We start from the raw sequence: 22013 nt of genomic DNA, 5'->3' as shown, positions 1-22013 counted from the left end.
AGAGACTAAAGACTGTGATTATGTGCTAGTTTTTAGTTTGTTCTTTGGTTAAACTAGTGGACAAGACTTCTCACAGAAGAAATCTCAGCTGTTTCTTGCCATTCTTATTCTGGAAGATTCTCGAAGGGAAGAGGAGATTGTGGGGTCCCTGTAGTTGGGGTTACTAGGAGCTCAGCTGGATGTGATCCCCAGCAGCTCATCTAAGTTTGAGGTTGAATCTAACCTGAAAGTTTGCCTTACTTTATGTGGGGTGCTGCTCCATCATAAGATGCATCCAAATTAAATTATTCTATTTTTCTGAAAGGAGAAATTATGCAGTATCTAAAAAAAAAAAAATAAATCCTAGTGAAATCTATAAATTGAAATGCTTTAGATCTAAAAATGCCAAACTGTATCCACTCAAATCCATTGAGTGGAGAAAACTATTCAAAAAAGTCAATTGAGCACTAGTGTAGGCTTAAGTAGTGGTAAGGACAGGAAGCATTGATCTGTTTTATTACTGCACAACTGTTGCTGGAAGTGTGCTGAAAACAGACCAGATGCTTTTTACTACATATCAAACTACCAAAATCAAACATTTTATGCACTCCTTTAAAAATGTAAATAAATATTTTTGCTATATTATCTTTTTGTGTATGTTCTTTATGTCTCAAAAAATACTTTTTTCTTTTGTTCTATTAGTTTTACAAAGCATTCCATGGTTAAATACCTTACAGGTGACAAAAATATTGCTATCTGTCCTGGTATGACTAGATGGCTTCTCTCAAGATACATAGCCATGGACTCCATTTTTTCTGTAGCAGCACTCTCTAGTAAAATAGAGAAGGGAAGGTATTAGCAGCAAAGAGTATGTTAGACTTCTTGACACTTTATCAAGCCTTCTAGAGTGAGAAGAAAAGGCAAGTAAAACCACTTGAAAATAATTCAGATGTCCTCCCATACTTGAGTAGGCAGGCAAAACTCAATCAAAACATCTACTTGTTACAAGAGTTTTGTGAAAGATGTTTAGGGCTGTATTCCAGCTGGATTAATGTGAGATCTTCTGAAGTCTCACATTAACTCAAGATCTGACCTTAATGGTTTTTAGTCTCCCAAAATTTATGGAGTCCATTGTATAAGACCAGTTCCTGGCAACACAGGTCTGTCTTTTATTAAATAAAATCACCTACTCCCTTGAAATAGTTAAGCCTGTGTTTGAGCCCTTCACTGACCTGAAGCATTGTGAAGGAAGGGACTGGCAGGTCTAAACTGGTAGATTGATCCTGTGGGTATAAACACTGTGAAGCATCTAAAATCAGAAATGGTCCCACTTTTTTTTTTCCTAGCCTTGACCAGTTGATGTGCTGTTAACAGTTATTTTCCTGTGGCAGGCTTTGCTTTCCTGCCTGCTGTGTATTAAAGACACAGGGAATCTTTTTCTTTTTCTTTTTTTTTTTTAAGTCTGGTCGTGTTTACCAGAAGGCAGCTGTTGCATTCAGCTGTTACTGTGCTTTTTTCATTGGAATAGTTTCTCAGTCTTTCTCAAATCCACTGATAGGCTAAAGGTATTGACATCTTACTGCATGCTTGTATATAAACTTACAGGGTGACTTTGGGTTTCGGGTTACATGGGGAAAAAGTGGAACTGCAGTTTCTCTTTCTTTGAAGGGAAAAGCCATTCCTTGTTCTTCGGATGCAGCAAACCTGTGCATGCTTAAAAATTATTGCCTTATCTCATTATTTGGTGCATGGTATAGAAGCTGTAGCTGTTTGTCTAGTAATAGACTAATGTGCAGTAGGAAGTTCTAGATGTTGGCTTGTGTTCTATTACCCAAGAATCAAGTCACAAGAATATTCAGCGTTTCAATTTCCTGCTTTTTCTCTGTGAAATAAACATTTCTCATCATAGCAGAAATAACATGGCATAGTTAAAAAAAAAATAAATTACAACAGTCCAGTGTTAGTTTTAGTGGTTTTAGGTACATCTTTTTCTGTATCTAATTCAGAAACTCTAAATGCAGAAACCTTTCCCAATGCATTTCAATTATATGGCCAGCAGTGAGTGATGAGAAGGTAATGGTCTGTGTTTGGTAAAGTTTCATTGTTGCTTCCACTCTTGTTCTGTACTTAGTTGTGTGGTTTTAGGGAAATAATTTTAGGTCACCAGCAGTTGTTTTTCTGATTACAGAAATATCATCTTTATCCGTTCATTACATCCTGAGAAACAAGACAGTAAATACTTAAGAATAGAAGTAAGCTGAAAAAAAATTGTGCAGCAGGAAGAAAGAATGTATGTGCAACAGTCCTCCCCCACTGTCTTAGCAAGTTCAGATTAGTAGACACAGTTACCTATAGGTCTTTATAGGAGAGGTTGGTATTTAAGTCACCAAGCTGAGACAGGATGGAACCTCTAGAGGTCATCTAGTTCAGCCCCTGCTCAAAGCAGGGTCATCTAGAGCAGGTTGGTCGGGACCATGTGCAGTCAGAGTTTGCATATCTACAAGGATGGAGATGCTACAGCCTCTCTGGGAAATCTGTGCCAGCATGTGGCCACCCTTACAATAAAAGACGTCTTCTTATGTTCAGAAAGAATTCTACAACCTTTAAACAACTCCAAACAGCATTAATTTAATTCAGGAGCAGCTTGATCCTTGTTTTTTGATACAAATTGAAGAGCCATAAAACCTGACTCAGTTTACATCTTATTTGCTGAAGGTTTGCAAGAGATGTGGTTACTGTTTACCCAGTGGCATGCTGCTTAATCTGGAAGAATAATAAACATTTGGTGGTTAAGAAACATTTGCTAGGATAGAGCCTATGTTGTTTATTTTTATAATTTGAAATAATTATATATTTATTTGCATTTTACAGGGTTTTTTTTGTGTTGTTTTTTTTTTTTAACTAATATTTACTTGATTTTCGTGTACTCTGCATTTGGGTCTGTTTGCTGAAGGAACCATGGCCAGAGGACACAGAGGAATGTGTGGATTCTTCATTTCTAGATACTTGCCTAAAAGGCCTGGAATGGTACGGGTAGAAAAGAGCACAAATCTTGATTAGGCCAAGAGCAGTTCCAGGGAAGTACGTATTTTGTTTTATTCTCATACATCATGGCATCTTGTCTTTACTAATGAAAAGAGGTTAATGTTTAACATATGTAAGGGTCCCAGGAAAGTGAGGTGGCGATCTGCTACTTCTGCTAGAGTAATATTGCATCAATTGCCTAATCACAAGTAATAAAGTTATATTAACAGGCTGTGAATTTTTTTAGGTTAATAAGCAGGAACAGAGGAGTTGGTGTTTTTCAGTAAGTGTAGCATGGAAGCCAGCTGTTAGTTATAAATGACAATTCAAGTCTTAGCATGTGTGAAAATAAATAAATACTCCCCTTGGTTTCAATCAACAGGTCTGCTAGATCTCCTCAAACATTACTTTATTAACTACTGCAAAGTCATTCTTTGTGATGTAGTGTCTTTCTCTAGCTACTGTCTGTATGGAGTCCAGCCACTGCTGAATAGCAGTTTTGTCCATGTCCAAGGTGTTTGATAACAAAAACATGGAAGAAATCAAATTCAATAACCACACATCTGTGATGGGTCCCTGATACCTTGTCTGGGCTTTAGCCTTGCAGCACCAGCCCTGCTGGAGGCTCTCCTTATAGTCACCAGTACGGGTGATGCTGGGGGAGCTTAACCCTCCCTGGTTGAGGTGGTGGCACTCTTCTCCTGGGTGAGAGCTGTATTCTTGTCTGTAACAAAGTGGGCGGTTTCCAGAAAATACCTCATTCCTTCACTGTCACCTTTGCAGCCTCAGCAAAAGCAGGGGTGGGATCACAGGTCTCTGTGTGTATTTTGGGCACCCGGGAAGTAAAATTGCCAGTGACTAGTGAGTCCAGGCACTTTTACAAGAGTAAAATGTGTTTATTAGAAAACGCTGAAGTATTTGTGCTTGAAATATGGGCAGAACAGTTTCATGTTTCAGTGTCATCCTGATATATTATGTGACCAAAAAAATGATTCTTTGAAGGAGTATTAGGTAAATGAAACTGAGGTGAGCCATGAGCTCACTGTGGAGCAAATGCATATCGTTTGAGGTAACAAAGATTTGTTAGACCCTTACTTTTTTCTTATATATGACTAAAAAGTTAGGCATGAAGCTGTCTGAGTCCAAGGTTTTCCAACTGGCTTGTGACATAGCTGAGAACAGACTTCTGAAGTCATCACCCTGCTCTTCTGACCTCTCCCCCATTGTCTTTGCTGAATGGTTAGCTGATGACTCACTCATGCCTTGCCCTCAAGGGTGAAGTAATGCTTCCTGTGTTGTCTTATTTATTTTTCTAATCTGCTACTTACTGTTTTACATCCACTAGCTATATGTATGTGTGTCTGTCTCTCTCCAGCTGTGCATCCATTAATCCATCCATTCATATCTATGTTTCCTTATCTGTAAAAAGAATCCTAGGGGATCTTCATGATCACCCAGAATATAACCATTCAGTCTTTGCTGTTCAATCTTTTTTTTCCCCTTGAAGTCCTTTGCTGTTTCCTGTGTTGGTTTATGTACATTATTGCATTCTGTTTAAGCATTAGATAACCATAGATAGGTCTGAAAAAGACAGAGATCATGCCTCTGAAGCATTGTTTAGGTTTAGGGGTGCCTTTTCTTATAGGGTAGATGGTTCTTCTGTGCTGCTGCTTTAGTCTGCTGCTCCCAGACTTCTTTCTGTACTGTCTATAATCAAGTATTTGTAAGTAAACATGCTTAGATTGATGCTTAACAGAGGAAATCTGTTTTGTCAGGAAACTGGCACACTTAGCATGGATTTTTCTCAAAGTAATTTGGGGAAATTAAAAAGTTAGAAGAATGGTGCTTTTGTAATCATAGATGGTGCCTCTGCATTTGTTGTTATGGCAGCAGCACCAGCTGCAGAAGAGCCGTCATCTCCTAGGCCAGTCTAAGCAGTGGGATGTAACCAAGCATCAGCCTTGCAGCAGCTTAGCAAATAGCTAAGCTTACCTTATAACCATATCAGAGTTGTGACCATTTACTGTCACTTAAAATATATTGGATGGCAGTTTGGGTTTTGTTTATAATTGCATCATCTGTGGGCTGTAGCAGACTGCTCTCTCGTACAGGTGCCCTGCAAGCAATACTGTACTTGGAAGTAATATTATTTGACAGTGTCATCTAGGATGGTAGAATAAAAATTAACACCTAAAATAGTATGTTTCTTCAAAGAACACAACTATTTACGGATTAAAAAAAAAACCCACAACAAAAAACAAACCCCAAACTACTATAATGTAATATACTATTATGAAGCTGAAAGCAAATTTGCAAGAGACTTACTGATCTACGTGACATGAATGCTTGAGTAAGAGAAGAGGGTGAAAAATAACAGATTAAATAACTTTCCCAATGAATTAGTATGTTGTTTCTCTTGTGCTCTCTGGAGTATTTATATCTTTCATTTTGAGTTTGAATTTGTCACATTATGCTGGTTCCTTCAAGTGCAAAAGTTATACTGAAAATGGAGCATTACAAGAGATCAAGCTCTTTTGACAGTGTTCATGATGGTGAACTCTTGGCAGGGCAACAAATGAACAATTAATCTGGTCAGTGTTTCACTTTTATAGTGTGTCTGTTAGACAAATACAAGATCACTTCAACTGGTCTTTCAGAAAACAAAGCCAAATTTCAGAAAAATAACAGGGAGGCACACCTCTTAGTGTTGCAACTTGTTTGTCATAAAGCATTGGATGCTGATGTTATGCATTTTTTTCCCCCTTCCTGTAGGTGCCTGAGATTATAAGCTCTATTCGACAAGCTGGAAAAATTGCTCGTCAGGAAGAGCTTCAGAATAATCTCTCAGATGTTGAAGACCCTTTTGCCAAAAAGTTTGAGGTGCTGTTCTGTGGACGGGTGACAGTTGCACATAAAAATGCACCTCCAGCACTCATAGATGAATGTATTGAAAAATTTAATCGTGCAAGTTGTACAAAAAAATCAGATTTGAACACATCATCCCAACAACATGAAACTGCCAATAACTTTGGAGGCTTCTCTTTCAGCAACAAATTTCGGTCTGTCTTCCAGCCCTTGGTCAGTGAAGAGGAGGAGAAAAGGCCACTTAGGAAATCCTTTTCTCAGCCTGGGCTTCGTTCCTTTGCTTTCAAGAAGGATTTGCAAGAGGGAAGCCATAGGAGTAACAGCTTTCTCAGGTCTTTTGAAGAAGATGCAATTTCACTGAACCTAAAAAGTCAACTTATCTATGGACACAGTGTTGTGCAGCCAACAGACATTGCAGAAAACCGGACGATGTTGTTTACGGTAAAACAAGATTTGCAGCTCTTGGTGGTACTTTAACATCTTGGAGTGTGGAGTGGCACAGACCAAAGCAGATGTTCTGACAGATGGCATTTATTTCTTTAATAACTTAATTGCAATTACCAGATCTTGAACTTGTCTATTTCTCTGGAAAGCATTACCAGTCAGCGTAAATTGTTTTACATAATCAAACTAAGTTTGAATTAAGTAGTTTAAAACAGAACTCCCTGAAACATTTGGCTTCTAAATACAGCTTTCAGAAAGCTACAGCAAGTTAGTAGGTAGCTATACAATTGCAAAATAGTATGTACAACTACACTAACAAGTAACAGTAGAAATAAATTTTCCAGGTGAATGAGTTACCTGTAACTAGAGCAGAAGGACTAGTAGACTTTATGTCCCATGATAAGCAGCCTAATTCATTAAGGTGTTCCACTGCCAATATGTGTAATGATGGAGTAGTGTAGTATCTTCCTAGGCTACTCCACACCTGCCTCCACTCCTGTCTTTGCTTTAGTGTGGCTAGTAGTGCCTTTGCCTTTATATGTGACCAGCAAAGGTATTTTCAAAACCTGAGAAACAGAGAAGGAATGTATTATTGGATCCTCTTATCGTTTTCATGATAAGTTATATAGCATATGTTATACATCTTGTGTCTTATGAATATAATGCAAACCTGGAGCTGATACTGTGATGGCTGGCTATCATAAGGTCATCTTGGATCTGTGAGCTGCTGTTGGGGCTGGGAGTTTTTAAGGACAGAGTGGAGTGGATGCAGTTGCAGCAGGGCTTTTTCCAAGGGGAGAAAGAAAAGTGCTGCTTTAAGAAGGATTGCCAAAGTATTATGTCTGTAAAATGTAACACATAGAAATAGGTGTAGTTAGCTATACCTGATTTAAAACTTCTGTTTAGTTGTGGCAGGCTGGCATCACAGAGAGAAATGGAAGAAGGTAGAAATAAATTTTGTGCCCCAGTAAAACAATTCCATGTTGACCTTCTCCTGAGCACGTATTTCCCACAGAAAATATAGGTGCCCTTAATGCCTAATTTTTAAACAGATCCTGACTCCATTATTAATTCATGACACATATTTTAGAGAGAGAGAGATTATAGATGGACTGCATAGGTCCAGATCCTCTTACTCTAGTGAGTGCATTTATCATTTATATTCTTAAAGACACGTGTGGCTTCAGCCTGAATTTAATGTCAGTAACCTGCTGACAGGCCCATTTCCAAATTATCAGGCTCTGCTGATCTGGCTTTCTAAACTGAGTTTCTTTTTGCTTGGGAAAATATTGTTTAGCATGCACAGTTGTATTCTTTTGCCATTCAGCCAGTCTAAATTCAGCTGAATACAAGGAAGTGAAGTACCTGTGGTTTGTGCCTCTGGTATCCACAAGCTGGTAGCTGCAGAGCTGAGTTAGTTGGTTAGTTGTCCCCTGTGCTGTGTTTGGCTACATACAGAGCACTTAAAAGTAACTTCATATCCAGAGGAAAAAAAAGGTTTGTATTTTCTCAGTTAAAGTTCTTACTTGGATTTTCCCTAGGACTGCAGCAGAGGTCGGTTTGTCTATAAGGTGTGAAAAACATTCAGATGAGTTATCTGCTGGACCTCCTTGCCCGGTTCAGGCAGTCCTGATTTTGGTATCTCTTCCTGAAGATTGGCTTTCCTAGCCAATTTCTTAGCATTTGGGGGTGGTTATTTTAGGCTTTTCTCCTGGCTGTGTTTTGGGGATGGGGATTGTATTAGTTGGTTGGTCTGGGGTGTTTTTCCCTTCTTCATTTGGTTTTAAGTGATCACTGCTCCCCTGGGACCACGTGCGAAAGGAGTATGTGGGGCTGAGCTAAGAAGGAGCCTCTCACTGCAGGGAGTGGAAAGCAGCAGCAAGCAGGAGGAGGCTCCTTAGTAGGTGTTGGAGGGAATGTGCAAGCTCAGCCCTGGGAACAGTACAAGGAAAGCAGCAGGGAGTTGGGGAAAATCATTATGACTGGTTGAAGTGAAAGAAGAGGTGGAAAGTGAATGCACGGGACCATTTTTAGACACACAGAAGTGGCACATCTGACTTGATCCATTCACAGACAGGATTCCCCTCCTCCCGCTTGCTTAAGAAATTCCAGGTATATTGGCGCTGCTGATGTTTTTATGTGCATATTTTGGGATTTGGTAGCATTGAAGCTTCAGCAGGTAGAAGTCATGCTCATTAATGGATCCAGATTCCACCCACCTTCCCTAAAATCTGTTATGAGGCTTGTCGTTAGCAAACTTTTTGAAGTGCTTGAAACTATGAGGAGTTTAAATTTTATCTGTTAAAATTTTACAAAGACATTGCCAAAGCTGAAAAATTTAAAACAGTAGTTTTACCTTAAAAATGCCATTTGCTCATCAAAAGTTAGTATCAGCTTTTGGGTCACTGCTGTACAAATGGCCTACAGATTAAATTAAGTTAGAAAATACACTACAGTAAGCTAATTTGTATTGATTGAGTTAAAGCCTTTAAATTAGTATGTGTTAATAAATAAAAACTTAAAAAATAATTAGAGCGAATACAGATAGAGGCACACATTTGGATTTCAATTTTAGAACAATTTTATTAAGTAGCTCTGGGGAATGTGGTATGTGCCAAGACTGCAGAAAATAAGAAAAGGGAGTGTGAGTACATTTTTTCAGTGCAGAGTAAGTTACTTGTTTTATAATATTACTCTCATCTAATTCAACACTATTTTCAGTCTCCTGTCTCAAATGTGTAACTAAAACTCAGTTCAGTAATGTGCAGGGCTCTGAATGCCTTACCAGTGTTGTTTCAGTATTCTCTCTTTCTCTGGCAATAATACACTCATTGGTCTAAATAGGAAGGTAGAAAAATATTTGAGATTTATGTCCAGGAAACATTTTTATAACGAGACAAGAGGAAGTATAATATTACTTGTTATCATCTTGCCATTTCTTCTGTTCTTTTTAGATTGGCCAGTCTGAAGTTTACCTTATCAGTCCTGACACAAAAAAAGTAGCACTTGAAAAAAGCTTTAAAGAAATATCCTTTTGTTCTCAGGTAAGATTGTAGTGTATCCTTTTCTTGTGTTTGTTTAAATATTCTCCACTTGTGAAGGCTCAGGTACTTGTCTCTCCTAGCATTTGAAGTGGATTTTCACTCCAGAGGTTTCAGCAATTGCTATTGACAAGTTGCTAGGTAATCAGTAATTTTTTTGAAACTGTCATTCTTTTCTCATTTCTGAGGTAAGGACTTACTTCTGTGTGTGGTAATATGAGCTAGAAGGAACACCCTGCTCAGCTCTGGTTTGATATTTCGGTGGGAATTGATTCGCAGTTGTGCAAATCTGGGATTCTCCAAGACATATTTTTCAAGAACTGATAATGAAAGGAGAAAAAATATATGTAAGAGTTATCTGAAAGATACTTTTTAAATACATTTTTTTCAAGAGTAATAAGTTGCATGTGTGTAAAATAAGACAACAACCCTCTGCCATGCAGAGGAGGTAGGTCGTGTGATGCACCAGGGACAAAAGCGTGTTTCAGAACCTCCTCATTCACTATTAATCCTTGTTCCATATGCCACAGAGTTTGCTTCCCTGTCCTTCTGCCTCTCATTTCTGTGACTCTGACTTTGATTTTGCATGGATTATGCAAAGGTGAAATTTATCCAGTGACTGGAGTGGTGATGTTTTGAAAGTTACACAGCTTACACTGATGGCATCATGTAGGGTACACAGGCATGTGATTCACGTTCTGCAGCGGCTCAACAGTGTGAGGGCAGAACAGTCACTGTCACATCAAGGACATGGGACAGCTTGGCAATTACAGCACTCTTGTATGTGCAGTTGCACTAACTGCTGGTGGGTCCTATGTATGGGAGTGGAGGACTCTCCTCTGAGAGTTGCTCAAATATCAACCTGCAGAATGAAGCAACGGTTCATAAACATATTTCATAGACCTGTTGCTTTTGTTAACTAAGCAGTGACATGATGCAGGGATTTGTCATTCACTAGCCATTTTCTGTCATGCAAGGTCGTTATTAGTACTTAGTTTGTCTATGTACCATATTTGATTCAGTTTAAGTGAATGGGGAAATTTATTTAATTCATGAAACTAGGAGAGAGTCCATAGAGAACACTTAATTCCTTTAAAACATGTTACAGATTATTTGAGTTTAAACCTCTGAGAAATTAACCTGAACTATAATTATGTAAAAGCCTTACATTTATTGAGAAATGGATGCCCCCACTAGTTTAACTAAAAATTCACCTTGAATAAAACCAATGCAAATGCTTGTTTGTACTGTGTGGCTTAGGTGGAAATGAGACCTAGTATACCATGATGCCAGTTTTGCTGCTCTTTCTTGCACAAGGTGCTGTCATGCACTTGGCTTACTTGCACAATGCAGGTCTACTCAGGGCATCACAGGCTGTGGTCTTAATGCTGTCGGGGCAAAAACTTTTGTTAGTAGGTTTATTTACCCATTTTTAAATACAAGGAATACAATTTGCCGTTAATTTGCTTCTAGCTTTTCTGGGTTGGGGTTGTTGTTTATTTAACGAGGATAGCTTTCATCCCTGAACGTACAGGTACCTATTCTGAAAATATCAGAGTAAATGTAAGTAGTTTGCATGCTGTGAGATCAAGAAGTTTGAAGAGAATGCCTTAATCACAGAAAAATCTTTATCCACGTGTTCCTTTATGCCATCACCTTAGGCAGAAGCTGGTTAGGTAGACTGTGTGAATTGCCTTGAAGGTCAGCAGATGATTGTGCTCCTCAAAGCAGCATGACTGAGATTTTGATTGAATTCTCCCCACCTTTCTGAAGAATGTGCTACTGGGCAGATGTTGTCTTAATTGAGCAAATACCAGTGTTGAAGTACAGAGGGCTTTTCTCCCCAAGTATGCACATTTCAGAAGACTTGAAGGAACAATCTTACAGACTCATCTTGATCATACAAGAACTTTAATAATCTTTTCTTGAAGGCACTGGAGTTAAATTATAAAGGAGAACAGAATCTTAATTTCCAGAATTCCCAGTCCATCAGTGATATAATGGCAGAAAGGAGTATGTGGTCCTGAAGCAATATTTGAATTAGCTAATGTGCAACAGCTAAGAGCATTTGCCAGTTCCTGGTACCTCAAAGTTTTGTGGGCAGGGCCATGATTCCATCTGGACTTTCTCCAGTTTGGGTTTTCAGGAGAAGAAATGAGCTTTCAGATTGAGAAATACAGGATTAAGGTTAGAGAGGGGACTGAGTGTGTTTTGTACACGTCTCTGGTGTGGATGATGGAGGGAGAGAGTCTGCGTGTTCCAGCAGCCTGTTCTTGCTTTATCACTGTTTATTGCTTTATAGCTGCCTCCTGAAGTGCTTAGCCTGGACATCCAGTGGAGCAAGAGTTGAAGAAGTTGCAAGCTTTACATCATTTCAGTGTCCTTCTGACCGTGTTGTTCTCATAGTGTATTAGTGCCAGATATTTGTGTAATAAAGCCTTCATTATTTATGTGTAGTTGTTGCACTTCAACAAACCAGGTATCTCCATGTAGTTGAATTATTTTCCTTCATTCAGCTGGCATTCTCTGAAGGTATTTCAAACAATAAGAGAACATTTAGATTGCTGAAGGATATCTAATGCTATAACATGTTCTTTTCTGGGGCCTGGCTGTTCCCTTTTATAGAAGTATTTACTTTTTATGCTTTTTAAATGTTGTTTTTTTTAAAAAAAATATTTTCTTCATTATAAAAAGACAGAATATTCAGTCTTGCTAGGCATCTTTACATTATTTTAATGTCATTGAAATTTCTGATTTGCTGTGATTCATCAGTATGATTTTTATGCAACAGTTTATTGACTTTCTTTACCCTACTTTAATATTGTTGTGCTGTGACATCCAGGAGCTAATAAAATGGTCCATAAACAGGCTCTACCACTGTGCATGTAATTAATCATTATAAGGTTTGAGGGTTTTTTAAGCAAGAATGGTGCACTGAGGAGACGTGTACTGGGCTCACCCAACTCTACTCATCTGAAAGTCTTTTCATAAAAGAAAAAAATTTCCAGCAATTAAAAAACCCCTTCTTACCATTTAACCAGGATGTACTGTTTTACCTGCTGTGGCAAGTAGTTTCTACCTGAATTTGCATGCATTTTAGGAGAAACAAGTGCTTCCTTGAATGATCTTTAAGTAACATATTTAACTATTTTCAGATGTTACCTAGCCAAGCTTTTCTTTTGATGAAAAAAAACCTGAAGTTTATCCATTTTTCACTATTGCTTTCATTTGCTCTTACACATGCAAAGCAATTGTTGATGGCTTAAGCAAAAGAAGAGAAACTGATCAAGCTTTTTTCCCCTGCAATTTCCAATATTGAGTAAAATACATCTGGAAGAGTATTTCACCATCTGTGTGTTATCCAATGTATCTGTTAATTATTTAGTCATTAAAAAAAACATCCCAAAACCAAACCAAAGTCCCACAACAACCTCCAACTAAAGTGAAATTCAAAAGATTAGTGAAGTAATAGGTTCTATAACAGGGTAGAGTTTTAATGGCCAGATGACTTTAATGTAGTTGAACAAAGATATATGACCTATCTGTAATGCTGTTGGGCCTTTCGTGCCTTTGTTACTGAAAAAAATGAAAGTACAAAACATTGGAAGTAAATATGAATGCTTCATTACTGTTGTTTTTGTGCTAGGGAATTAGACATGTGGATCACTTTGGGTTCATCTGCAGAGAGTCTTCAGAAAATGGAGGCTTCCACTTTGTTTGCTATGTGTTTCAGTGTACAGATGAAGCACTGGTAAGTGAAAGACAAGAGCCTAATTGAATATTAGTCCCTAAAAGTCTTCCCTTGCTCCATGCTCTGTATTTTGAGAATGTCTTTAAATCATGCTCCAGTCAGAAGCACTATAATTTCAAAAATGTAACTAAGATAGGAGTCTGCAAAGGAACTTTAAATATACTTTTTTTTAAGGTGGAAGTTAAAATCTGATTTAAAATCTAGTAAATCTTCCTTTCTTTGTGCAAAATTATGCATCTTTTATGGAAGAGGCTTTTTTCGTAGCTCAACATGAGGCAGCAGTGTATGCTTGCAGCCCGGAAAGCCAACCATATCCTGGGCTGCATCAAAGGAAGTGTTACCAGCAGGTCAGGGGTGGAGATTCTATTCTACCTGTCTGCTTTGGTGAGACCCCACCTAGGGTACTGCATCTGGTTCTGGAGCTTCCAACATAAGGACATGGAGGTATTGGAGTGAGTCCAGAGAAGGGCCATGAAGATGATCAGAGGACTGGAGCACCTGTCCCATGAAGACAAGCTGAGAAAGCTGGGGTTCTTCAGTCTGGAGAAGGGAAGGCTCTGGGGAGACCTTTTAGTGGCCTTGCAGTACCTGAAGGGGCTAGAGGAAAGCTGGGAAAGGACATTTTACTAGGGCATGCAGCAATAGGGCAAGGGGGAATGGCTTTAGACTGGAAAAGGGTAGATTTATGTTAGACATGAGAAATTCCTCACCATGAGGGTGGTGAGACACTGGAACAGGTTGCCCAGGAAAGTTGTGGATGCTGCATCCCTGGAAATGTTCAAGGCCAGGTTGGATGGGGCTCGGAGTAGCCTGGTCTAGTGGGAGGTGTCCCTGCCCATGGCAGTGGGGTGGGAACTAGATAATCTTTAAGATGCTTTGCAGCCCAAACCATTCTGCACTGCTTCTGTTAGACCACAGTAATAAAATTGGGTGACTTGGAAGAGATAACGTCTTCATTATGAGTTTGGTCTTGTTTGTCTGTTTGTCACAGAAACAGCTTCTTTTTCATCGTAAGCACATTCCCAAACAAGCAGCAGTATAATACTAAAAGACTGTTGAGTGTATGTTAAGGAAAACAAGCTCAGTGGAGGAGTGAAATTCTGTTCCTTTGCACTCTGTTCTTTTCAGGTTGATGAAATCATGATGACATTGAAACAGGCTTTCACCGTAGCTGCTGTGCAACAAACTTCCAAGGCACAGGCCCAGCTCTGTGAAGGATGTCCTATGCAAAGCTTGCATAAACTCTGTGAGAAGATAGAAGGTGAGGTTTAAAAAGCTTTCTGGTCAAATATTTTTTAACAGTTTCACTGGTGACCAATCTTACATGTGAAACTCTGTGGGTATGAGTACTTAAAAGAGTTTGGGCCTTGGGATGGAGGATTGAATGCCAGTCTTTTACTTAGAGGAGGGCAAGATCAAGTTATCTGTAAGGTAGTCAGAGTTTTCTAACAAGTTAAAGTCCCTTCTTGTATTTTAGTAGCATTTTTGAAAACTAAATAAAGAGTCTAAATATTACTGAATTGCAACTAGCTTGGGTCTATTAGCCATATAAATGCAAAGGATTATAGATAAGGAGCTTCTCAAGAATATATGCTGCCATAGCTATGACCTGCTGTCCTGTTGAATCCACTTAGATACTGGCAATGCACTGTCACTGAACATGAACCAAACAGTATGCTTTTCATATGCATGTCTGTGGTGTTGATCTGTGCTCCTGCATGAAGATGCAGCAGGGAGAATTGTAGTTGTTGCCCAGAAAACCAATTCAAACCAGGTCAAAAAAACCCTCTTTGCATTTCAGCAAATTTCACAGTTAGGTTTTGTTCAGTTAAGCAATGTCTGGGGTGAATAAAGGGCAACAGCAGCTTGTAAGGTCACGTGACAGTAGCTTGTTGGACTAAAACCTATCTAGTAGTAATTTGATGGAACTGGAGAACTTCCAAAGCTACTTTTCACTCTGTTTTGGTCTTCAGCTAGCTATGATTTCTGAGAAATTTCTTAAAGGTAAATGGTTCTTAATGCCTTTAATCATGCCATCTGGTTAATCTTATCTTCTGCTTCTGAAGGAGAAATGCCATGATCTGAAACTGTAGTACAAAATACTGTTGATGGCTTGCTATTTTTCCACAGAAAACAGAGGAAAGGAATTTAATCCAGGATGAAAAATAATCTGAATGAGAGGGTAGTCTGCTTTAGACAGTCAGTAAATGTTTTCAGCAAAAGGCGCACAGCAGGAATTTCACTAACATGCAATAAATCTACTGTCTTTCAGAAGAGGCCAAGGCATACAAACTGGAGAAAATCAAAGGAAATTATATTTGTATCATAAGCAAAGTCCAAGCAATACTACATAAAACACCAACAAAGAGTCTGCTAGAATGCAGTAGATTGTGGTTTTATTTTATCTTGTGTGATAATGGAATCTTCAGCTAAGAGTATAATCCTGGTCTGTGCTGAGTAAATCTCCTGATTGCAGAGTTCGTGTCCCCCATTTTAAAGACATGAGTTCAGTAGTAGCTTCAAATTAACCTGAGTTCTTTCTAATGCCGTGTTATGAAATCAATGCAATAGATCAGCTCAAATAACTGACAAGCTTTGGCTTAAATTGTGTGCATATTTATGTGATTGATTAATTCTGACAAATTTGACACTGTCATTTGTTCTTTTTTGTTCCTTTTGGTAGGGTTACACCCTTCTAAGACTAAACTAGAACTACAAAAGCACCTAACAACACTAAATAACCAGGAGCAGGCCTCTGTTTTTGAAGAGGTTAAGGTAAGCTCTTTTTTTCCAACAAGATTTTAAAGTAATTGATGTTTTGCATACATCAATATGAAGCCCCAAAGTTATTTTCACTTTTTGGGTGAATTATTAATTATCTTTATTTAGTAGACTGTTAATCACCGTGTGCTTTACTTTCAATACTGTAATTTTTCTAGAGTTGTTAAAAACTTGTCTTTTGATGGAAATGGCTTATTTTACTAATTTTGCGTCCTCTAATATTACTCGTTTTCCATGAAGATGTTGACTTTTCACTGTGTAAAACTGCACACATTTTCTGTGGGTGAAGGCAGCATCTTGTACTGTTGAGAACATTCAGCTCTTACTTTGACCAAAACACACCACTATAACATTCCCGGATCAGAAAATGTCCCGCCTAAAATTTATCCTGGATCTTAGTACTTGTCAAACTAACTAACAAAGCCTAACTTCCTATCTTCTGAATGACATCCATTTTATCAGAGAGGAAAGTATAGCTGGATTTAAGACAGATGATGAACCTTGTATGAAGTGTTAGGCTTGGCACACTATTGAAGATTAGGAAATTTCAGACTTTAAAAAAAAAATAATGTTTCCTTCCTCTTTTGAGTCATTTCAGTCTCTGTGTGTTTCCATGTAGCAGTTTATCATCCAGTACCAAATTTGGAAGTTGCTGTGTGGGAGCGATTCCATGATAAGTCATGTCTCAGTGTACAGCAGCTAGCTGGCATGGTTGCCTTTTAGTGTTCTGCATACATCTGAATGGTCTGAAGCTTCTAGTAGTCACAGGAAATTGTTAATTGCTTCTTGTGAGAGTCTGCAAATAATTAACTTGGTAAAATCAGCAGTAAGGTACATCTCTCCTATCTTTTTCAGCTGATTTTTTTTTTTAGTTGAAAATTCAAATGCCTGAAATCTTAGTTGCTGTGTTCTTACGGCGCCACGTGTTGTAACCATGATCTGCATTTTTAGATAACTGTCTCTTAAAGATATTTTTATTAATCTGATGTGCTACTCTGGCATTAGCTAATTCATACTGTATTCTCTGCATTATATCACTGGGCTTGAAACAGCATATGTTTGTCACAAGTTAGGTTTCTGGGATTAAATTCTGTAATAAATGGTTTTTAAAACATTGTCCCTTACAGTAATTCAGATCTAAATAGAATGCAGCAGGAACAATGCCATTTCTGAAAAATGAAATATTCCATGAGAAGGATTTCCAGAAGGGTTGTGCCTCGTAACTGCAAGACAGTACTTAATGAGTGCTACATATCCAGAACTACACTGTTTTGGTTTTCTTTAGATCAAAAGCAAATTGGCAAAAACATTTTAAGTCTTTGTATTCTTAATGGCAGTTTTATACCTCGACTGTTATCCTTTATGTTTCATGTAAATCCAGTCATGTATGAAGTGAGATCGAGGGTTTCTCTCGCTGTTTTCTTGTTTTGTCTGGGACTCTGGTGTCCTCTGGTGGACTGGGGTAGTAGCATTAACCAAGTTAAACTTGTTCTTACCGTAAATACAGATTGACGGTGACAAAATGAAGAGTAAGTATTTGCTAACTGTTATACAAATGTATAATTACTGTGCTTGTGGTGTTTTCAATTAAAGAAATTAAGACCAAGAAACGATCAAAAAGAGAATGAGCTGGTTATCTCTGTTTTGAGAAACATGTATGAGGAAAAACAGAAGGACCACGTCCATGTTGGAGAAGCAAAACAGGTAAGTAATTGTTCAGTTTTAGTTCATGTAAGGAGGAGCTAGGAAAAAAAGTCTTCCATTCCATTTCTGTATCTTTCCAAAGGCAAATTTCCGTCACTGGCATTTTGGAACTTCAAACTGTAGCCAGTGTTGAACACTGATTTTGCTTATGATTCATAGGTTGTTGTCATATGTCAGAACAGAGATATCTCAAATTTTGAGGTCCCTGTTAAAGTCTGAGTTTACACCTGTGAGAAAAAGATGCAAACAACATAGACCACTAATGGGGTTGGTTGTTTCTTCTTACTGCAATGAAAATTCACTGTATGAGAGAGAATAAGTAATGAATTTGTAATTGGTCTCAGCTGATCTGCAGCATTAGCCATCCTGCTGTTTGTCCCTGAGTGTCCTGAAAACACATCAGATTTGATCCTTGGTAAAGACTATTACATTTAATCGCTAGCTGGATGTTGTTTCTTGTATGCATTTGAAGTGACCTGAAGGAGGACCAGGTGAGGAAGATTGCTGGAGAAACAGAAGCAGAGTCTGTCCTTCATTTCTGAGGAGCAGAGCTGCCTTTAATTCTCTATCGAGTTGCATCAATGCTGCTTCATTGGCTCTTTCAAAAGGGATCAATTATTTTGGACGCCTTGGTTTGTTACTAACTGACTTGACACACCTCGAGGACGTCTGTATTTAGAAGAAGATCAGAACCCATTCTCTTGAAACATTAATTTCCAATTATTTGACTCTCTTAAAAATCTTGATTGTCCCACCACTGCTGGCTAGTAATTCTGTTGTGATGACTGCTGTTGGCCATTTGTGATATAAGCTAGAAAATTTAGACCACTGAAGAAATCAAGGAAATAGCATCTAATCTTCATTTACTGTTTGTACACTTTGTTAGTCTCTTCTCCTTTTATGGTTTACTGGCTAATTATTGACCTCCCTGGGAAAGCAGGAAGAAGACTGCATATTTTGTCCTCAGATTTCTTGTCTTGGGCATCTCAAGAGAAATACGGTTTTAAGAAAAAAACACTGTCTTTATGGCATGACACTAAGAAATGTTGTCTGAGGTCCTCTATCATCATACCTGAAATATTTTTATTTGGTATAATGCCAGATGATTATCAAATAGTTGTCAATAATGAATAGTTTGGAAATAGGGTTGTATGAAGCAAGATAATATCTCAGTATGTCTTCAATATGATTTGAAAATTCCTCAGGCCTCCTGCAGTCTGTTTGCTCAGTTTCTGGAACTGAAGTTGGTTAATTTGAAGCTTGCAAAGATGCCGGTGGTCTAAGAACAGAGTTAATTTGCCCTCAGTCCACCATTTCTCTTAGCATAATGTTTTATATTTACTCTGATAATTTATCTCCAGAGCTCCGTAATAGCAGATACCTTTGGACATGTAGTCTGACAATGTTACTTTTCTCAGCAATCATTAACCCATGATATCCTGATGTACCTGTTCACTTCTGGGGTTTTGCATTTTTTTTCTTTTTTTAATGTTTAAATCGGGGGGGGGAAATGAAATGTGATACTAATACATGGATCTTATTTAACAAAATTACCTCCAAAATAAATGTTGCCTCATAAGAACATAATAGCAGGCAACATCTTATTTGCCCCTTGAGGACAAAGATGAGTGAAGGTAAAAAGAAAATACATAAGCTTGTAACTTTGTCATGCCAGAAATAGGATGCTTTGAAATTATATCTAGACAGGATTATTTGGTCATGATGTGCTATTCAGCTGCCCACACACTAGTAGTTAGATAGATCAAGCATCTCTGAAATTAGGGCCAAGTAGAGGGACTGTGGTTGCCTGGCACCCCCAAGACGAACCCCCAAAAATAACACTGAAAACTGTGCTCTGGTTTCTACTGCTGGTGTTAGATTTGGATGGTGATATTCGCATTTTGTCACTTTTGTATTCACTACACTAGTTTTTGCAAGCACTAAAAATAAACAGAAACTTTTATTTAAAAAGCAAAACTCTGAGTAGGCTGTTAGCTTTAAGGTGGAAGTGTTTCTCCTGGTGAAATATATACAAGAGTTAGACTGTTATACACCTTCCTGGCCCTAAGAAAGCCTCAGTTTTAATATAATGGAGACACTTGAGAGTTCTTGTTAATTACGAGCTTCATCAGTTTTGATTAATTTTTTGACTGTAAAAAAGTAAATCCATCAGAAATCTGGTACTCTTAAACATATCGAATTTGTACAGTGGTACTTCTAGCATTAAAGAAAATTTGTCAACATAGCCATAAATCCTTATCAAAATGGCAATTCTTATGAAGCAGGCTACTACATGCAACATATTTCCTTTAACAGAGATCCTTGTCTTATGCTGGGATAGTTTGTTAATACTGTAAGTATCAGTAGAAGAAAAGGCATGAAAATCTGAGGACACCAGCAGAAAATACTGATTCAGGTTACAACGTCTTCAGATTATTCACTGAAATTCTACTGTATGCTGTTGAGTATTTCATATTTACATTTTTAAACACTTGCAGACTTCACAGCCCCTTGCTGAGAATGCTGTAAATGAGGTGCCCAGCAGTGCTCCAAGATTCAGATTAGATATGTTAAAGAACAAAGCAAAAAGATCTCTGACAGAATCATTTGAAAGTATTTTATCACGTGTAAGTATCTTTGTGTTTATTGCCTCTGAATAGAATGTCATTGTTTTATTTATTTGAATGACAGAGAAGTCATATTTGTTATCCTTTCAGGTTGTAACCAAGTGGTTATTAAAGGCATGATTATAAAAATATTCGAGTGTACATGTTATAAGAATACAAAACAAAGCAGGACTTTGGTGAAAAGAATACAAAGTCTATCTAATTGGTAGATAAGAAATGGCTTATATAGATATTTAAAGAAATTAATATAAAGGTGAGCAGGAGCATTTCTGAAAAGCAACCATTGTTTTATTTCTCTTTTGAACATAGAAAATTTAAGAAGTCATTATAACTGGTCACTTTTCTTTATGTAGAAAGAAATTATCAGGGAACTGACTAAGCATTCCTAATGAGATAGTATTTATTAGTGATACAGAACTGGTGAATAATGGAGCATCTGAACTTTTAAGAACTTGAGATTATTTGAAAGTGAGGAGTGTAAAGAACTTCAGAAGGCACTAAGAATATGAAAGGATTTATACAGTATCTTCATCAGGTAAAATTCTTTGTAAACTTTCTCTGGCAATACCTGTGTGATAGTGATCCTCAAGAACATCTGTCAGGAAAATGTTTATCCCTAACAGATGGGTGTAAATATCTGCTGGAAGTACAGTGCAGCAGTTAAGAATAGAATTCAGATGCCAAGTTTAGGCACTACTTAAAGCTGTGGAGTGCCTTCTCATTCAAATATTCTTTGTTTTGCACTTTATGGAAAAAGTCTGAGAAAAATAATAGAAATCTTGGAAAGACTTCTGCTTGACAAAGAATTACAAATATCAGACCTTCTCCCTTTTTTAAAAAGAGAGTTGTCACAGAATGCCAAACAACAAATGTTAAGGAATAAAAATTGGGCATTCTCATTTCTCATCAGCAAGCAGTTTAACAGAAGCAAGAGCTGGTGCAGGTTATTGGCTTGTAGACATGCAACTTGGAGTGACAGAACTGGGATTTTAAAGCTCATTTCAGACATCATGTCAAATCTGTTCTTGTAAAAGAAATGATGGCAAAAGCGTGTTCTTCCTGCTATAATTATGCAGATAGAGAGGATTTTTAGTTTAATGTCTGTGTTCATAACTTCCCAGCCAGCATTTCTAGAGTTCACCCTCATAAAATCCTGCTGTGGGTGTGTTCAGGATGTGAAACATAACATTAGTGTTGTTATACTAAGTGCAGAAGTTACTGTTCTGATTTTTACCAGTTTGTCCTGTTTGGCATAACAACTTCACGTAAGCACAGCTGTACATTGGTTGCATTTTCACTGTCAAGGGTGTTTTAATGGAAAATCTTGATTTTGATCAGATCTGAGGCAAAACATTGTCTGAGCTTCAAAGAGACAATAGTCACTATTATGAATAATGATAACATTTCATATTTTACCTGCAATAACAGTTCAAAGAGGATGTAACCCTTCAGAATATAAAAAAAATATACCATTTAAGATTAGAAAAGTACAAGTTCTGTAGTTGTGTTAGAACATAAGAATCCATTAATATGTTTCTTGGTATTTCTCTTGGTTACATAAAACATTAGTGGAACAAATTATACAAAAATATTGTGAACAGATTATATAAAAAATGTTTATGCTTTCTGATTTGAAGACATTGAAATACCTGCCAAAATTGTGCTTTGCTGTCTATTGAACTTATATGGTTTAAAATCCTTTGTAATAGCCTTTTAATTTCTTTGTATTTTGGTAAGAAGTACCTAATGTGAAATTTTCCTGTTTGGAATATGTGATTATATACATTACATGGAAAA

General features: G+C 37.6%; 1 protein-coding gene across 8 annotated transcripts in view; it reads left to right on the top strand.

The window, feature by feature from the left end:
* Positions 1-22013, top strand: part of TBC1D1 (TBC1 domain family member 1) — a 109880-nt gene that overhangs the window by 49639 nt on the left and 38228 nt on the right. For all 8 annotated transcript variants that reach the window (XM_051616365.1, XM_051616370.1, XM_051616366.1 and 5 more), the window contains 7 exons: positions 5776-6309; positions 9267-9356; positions 13000-13104; positions 14233-14365; positions 15788-15879; positions 17479-17589; positions 20088-20216. In XM_051616365.1, the coding sequence (XP_051472325.1) occupies positions 5776-6309; positions 9267-9356; positions 13000-13104; positions 14233-14365; positions 15788-15879; positions 17479-17589; positions 20088-20216 (1194 nt within the window). The remainder of the gene's footprint in view (positions 1-5775; positions 6310-9266; positions 9357-12999; positions 13105-14232; positions 14366-15787; positions 15880-17478; positions 17590-20087; positions 20217-22013) is intronic.

Source organism: Apus apus, chromosome 4, assembly GCF_020740795.1.
Source record: "Apus apus isolate bApuApu2 chromosome 4, bApuApu2.pri.cur, whole genome shotgun sequence".
NCBI classification, from domain to species: Eukaryota; Metazoa; Chordata; class Aves; order Apodiformes; family Apodidae; genus Apus; species Apus apus.
Note: the sequence above shows the minus strand (reverse complement) of the source record. Positions and strands in the feature narration are given on the sequence as shown.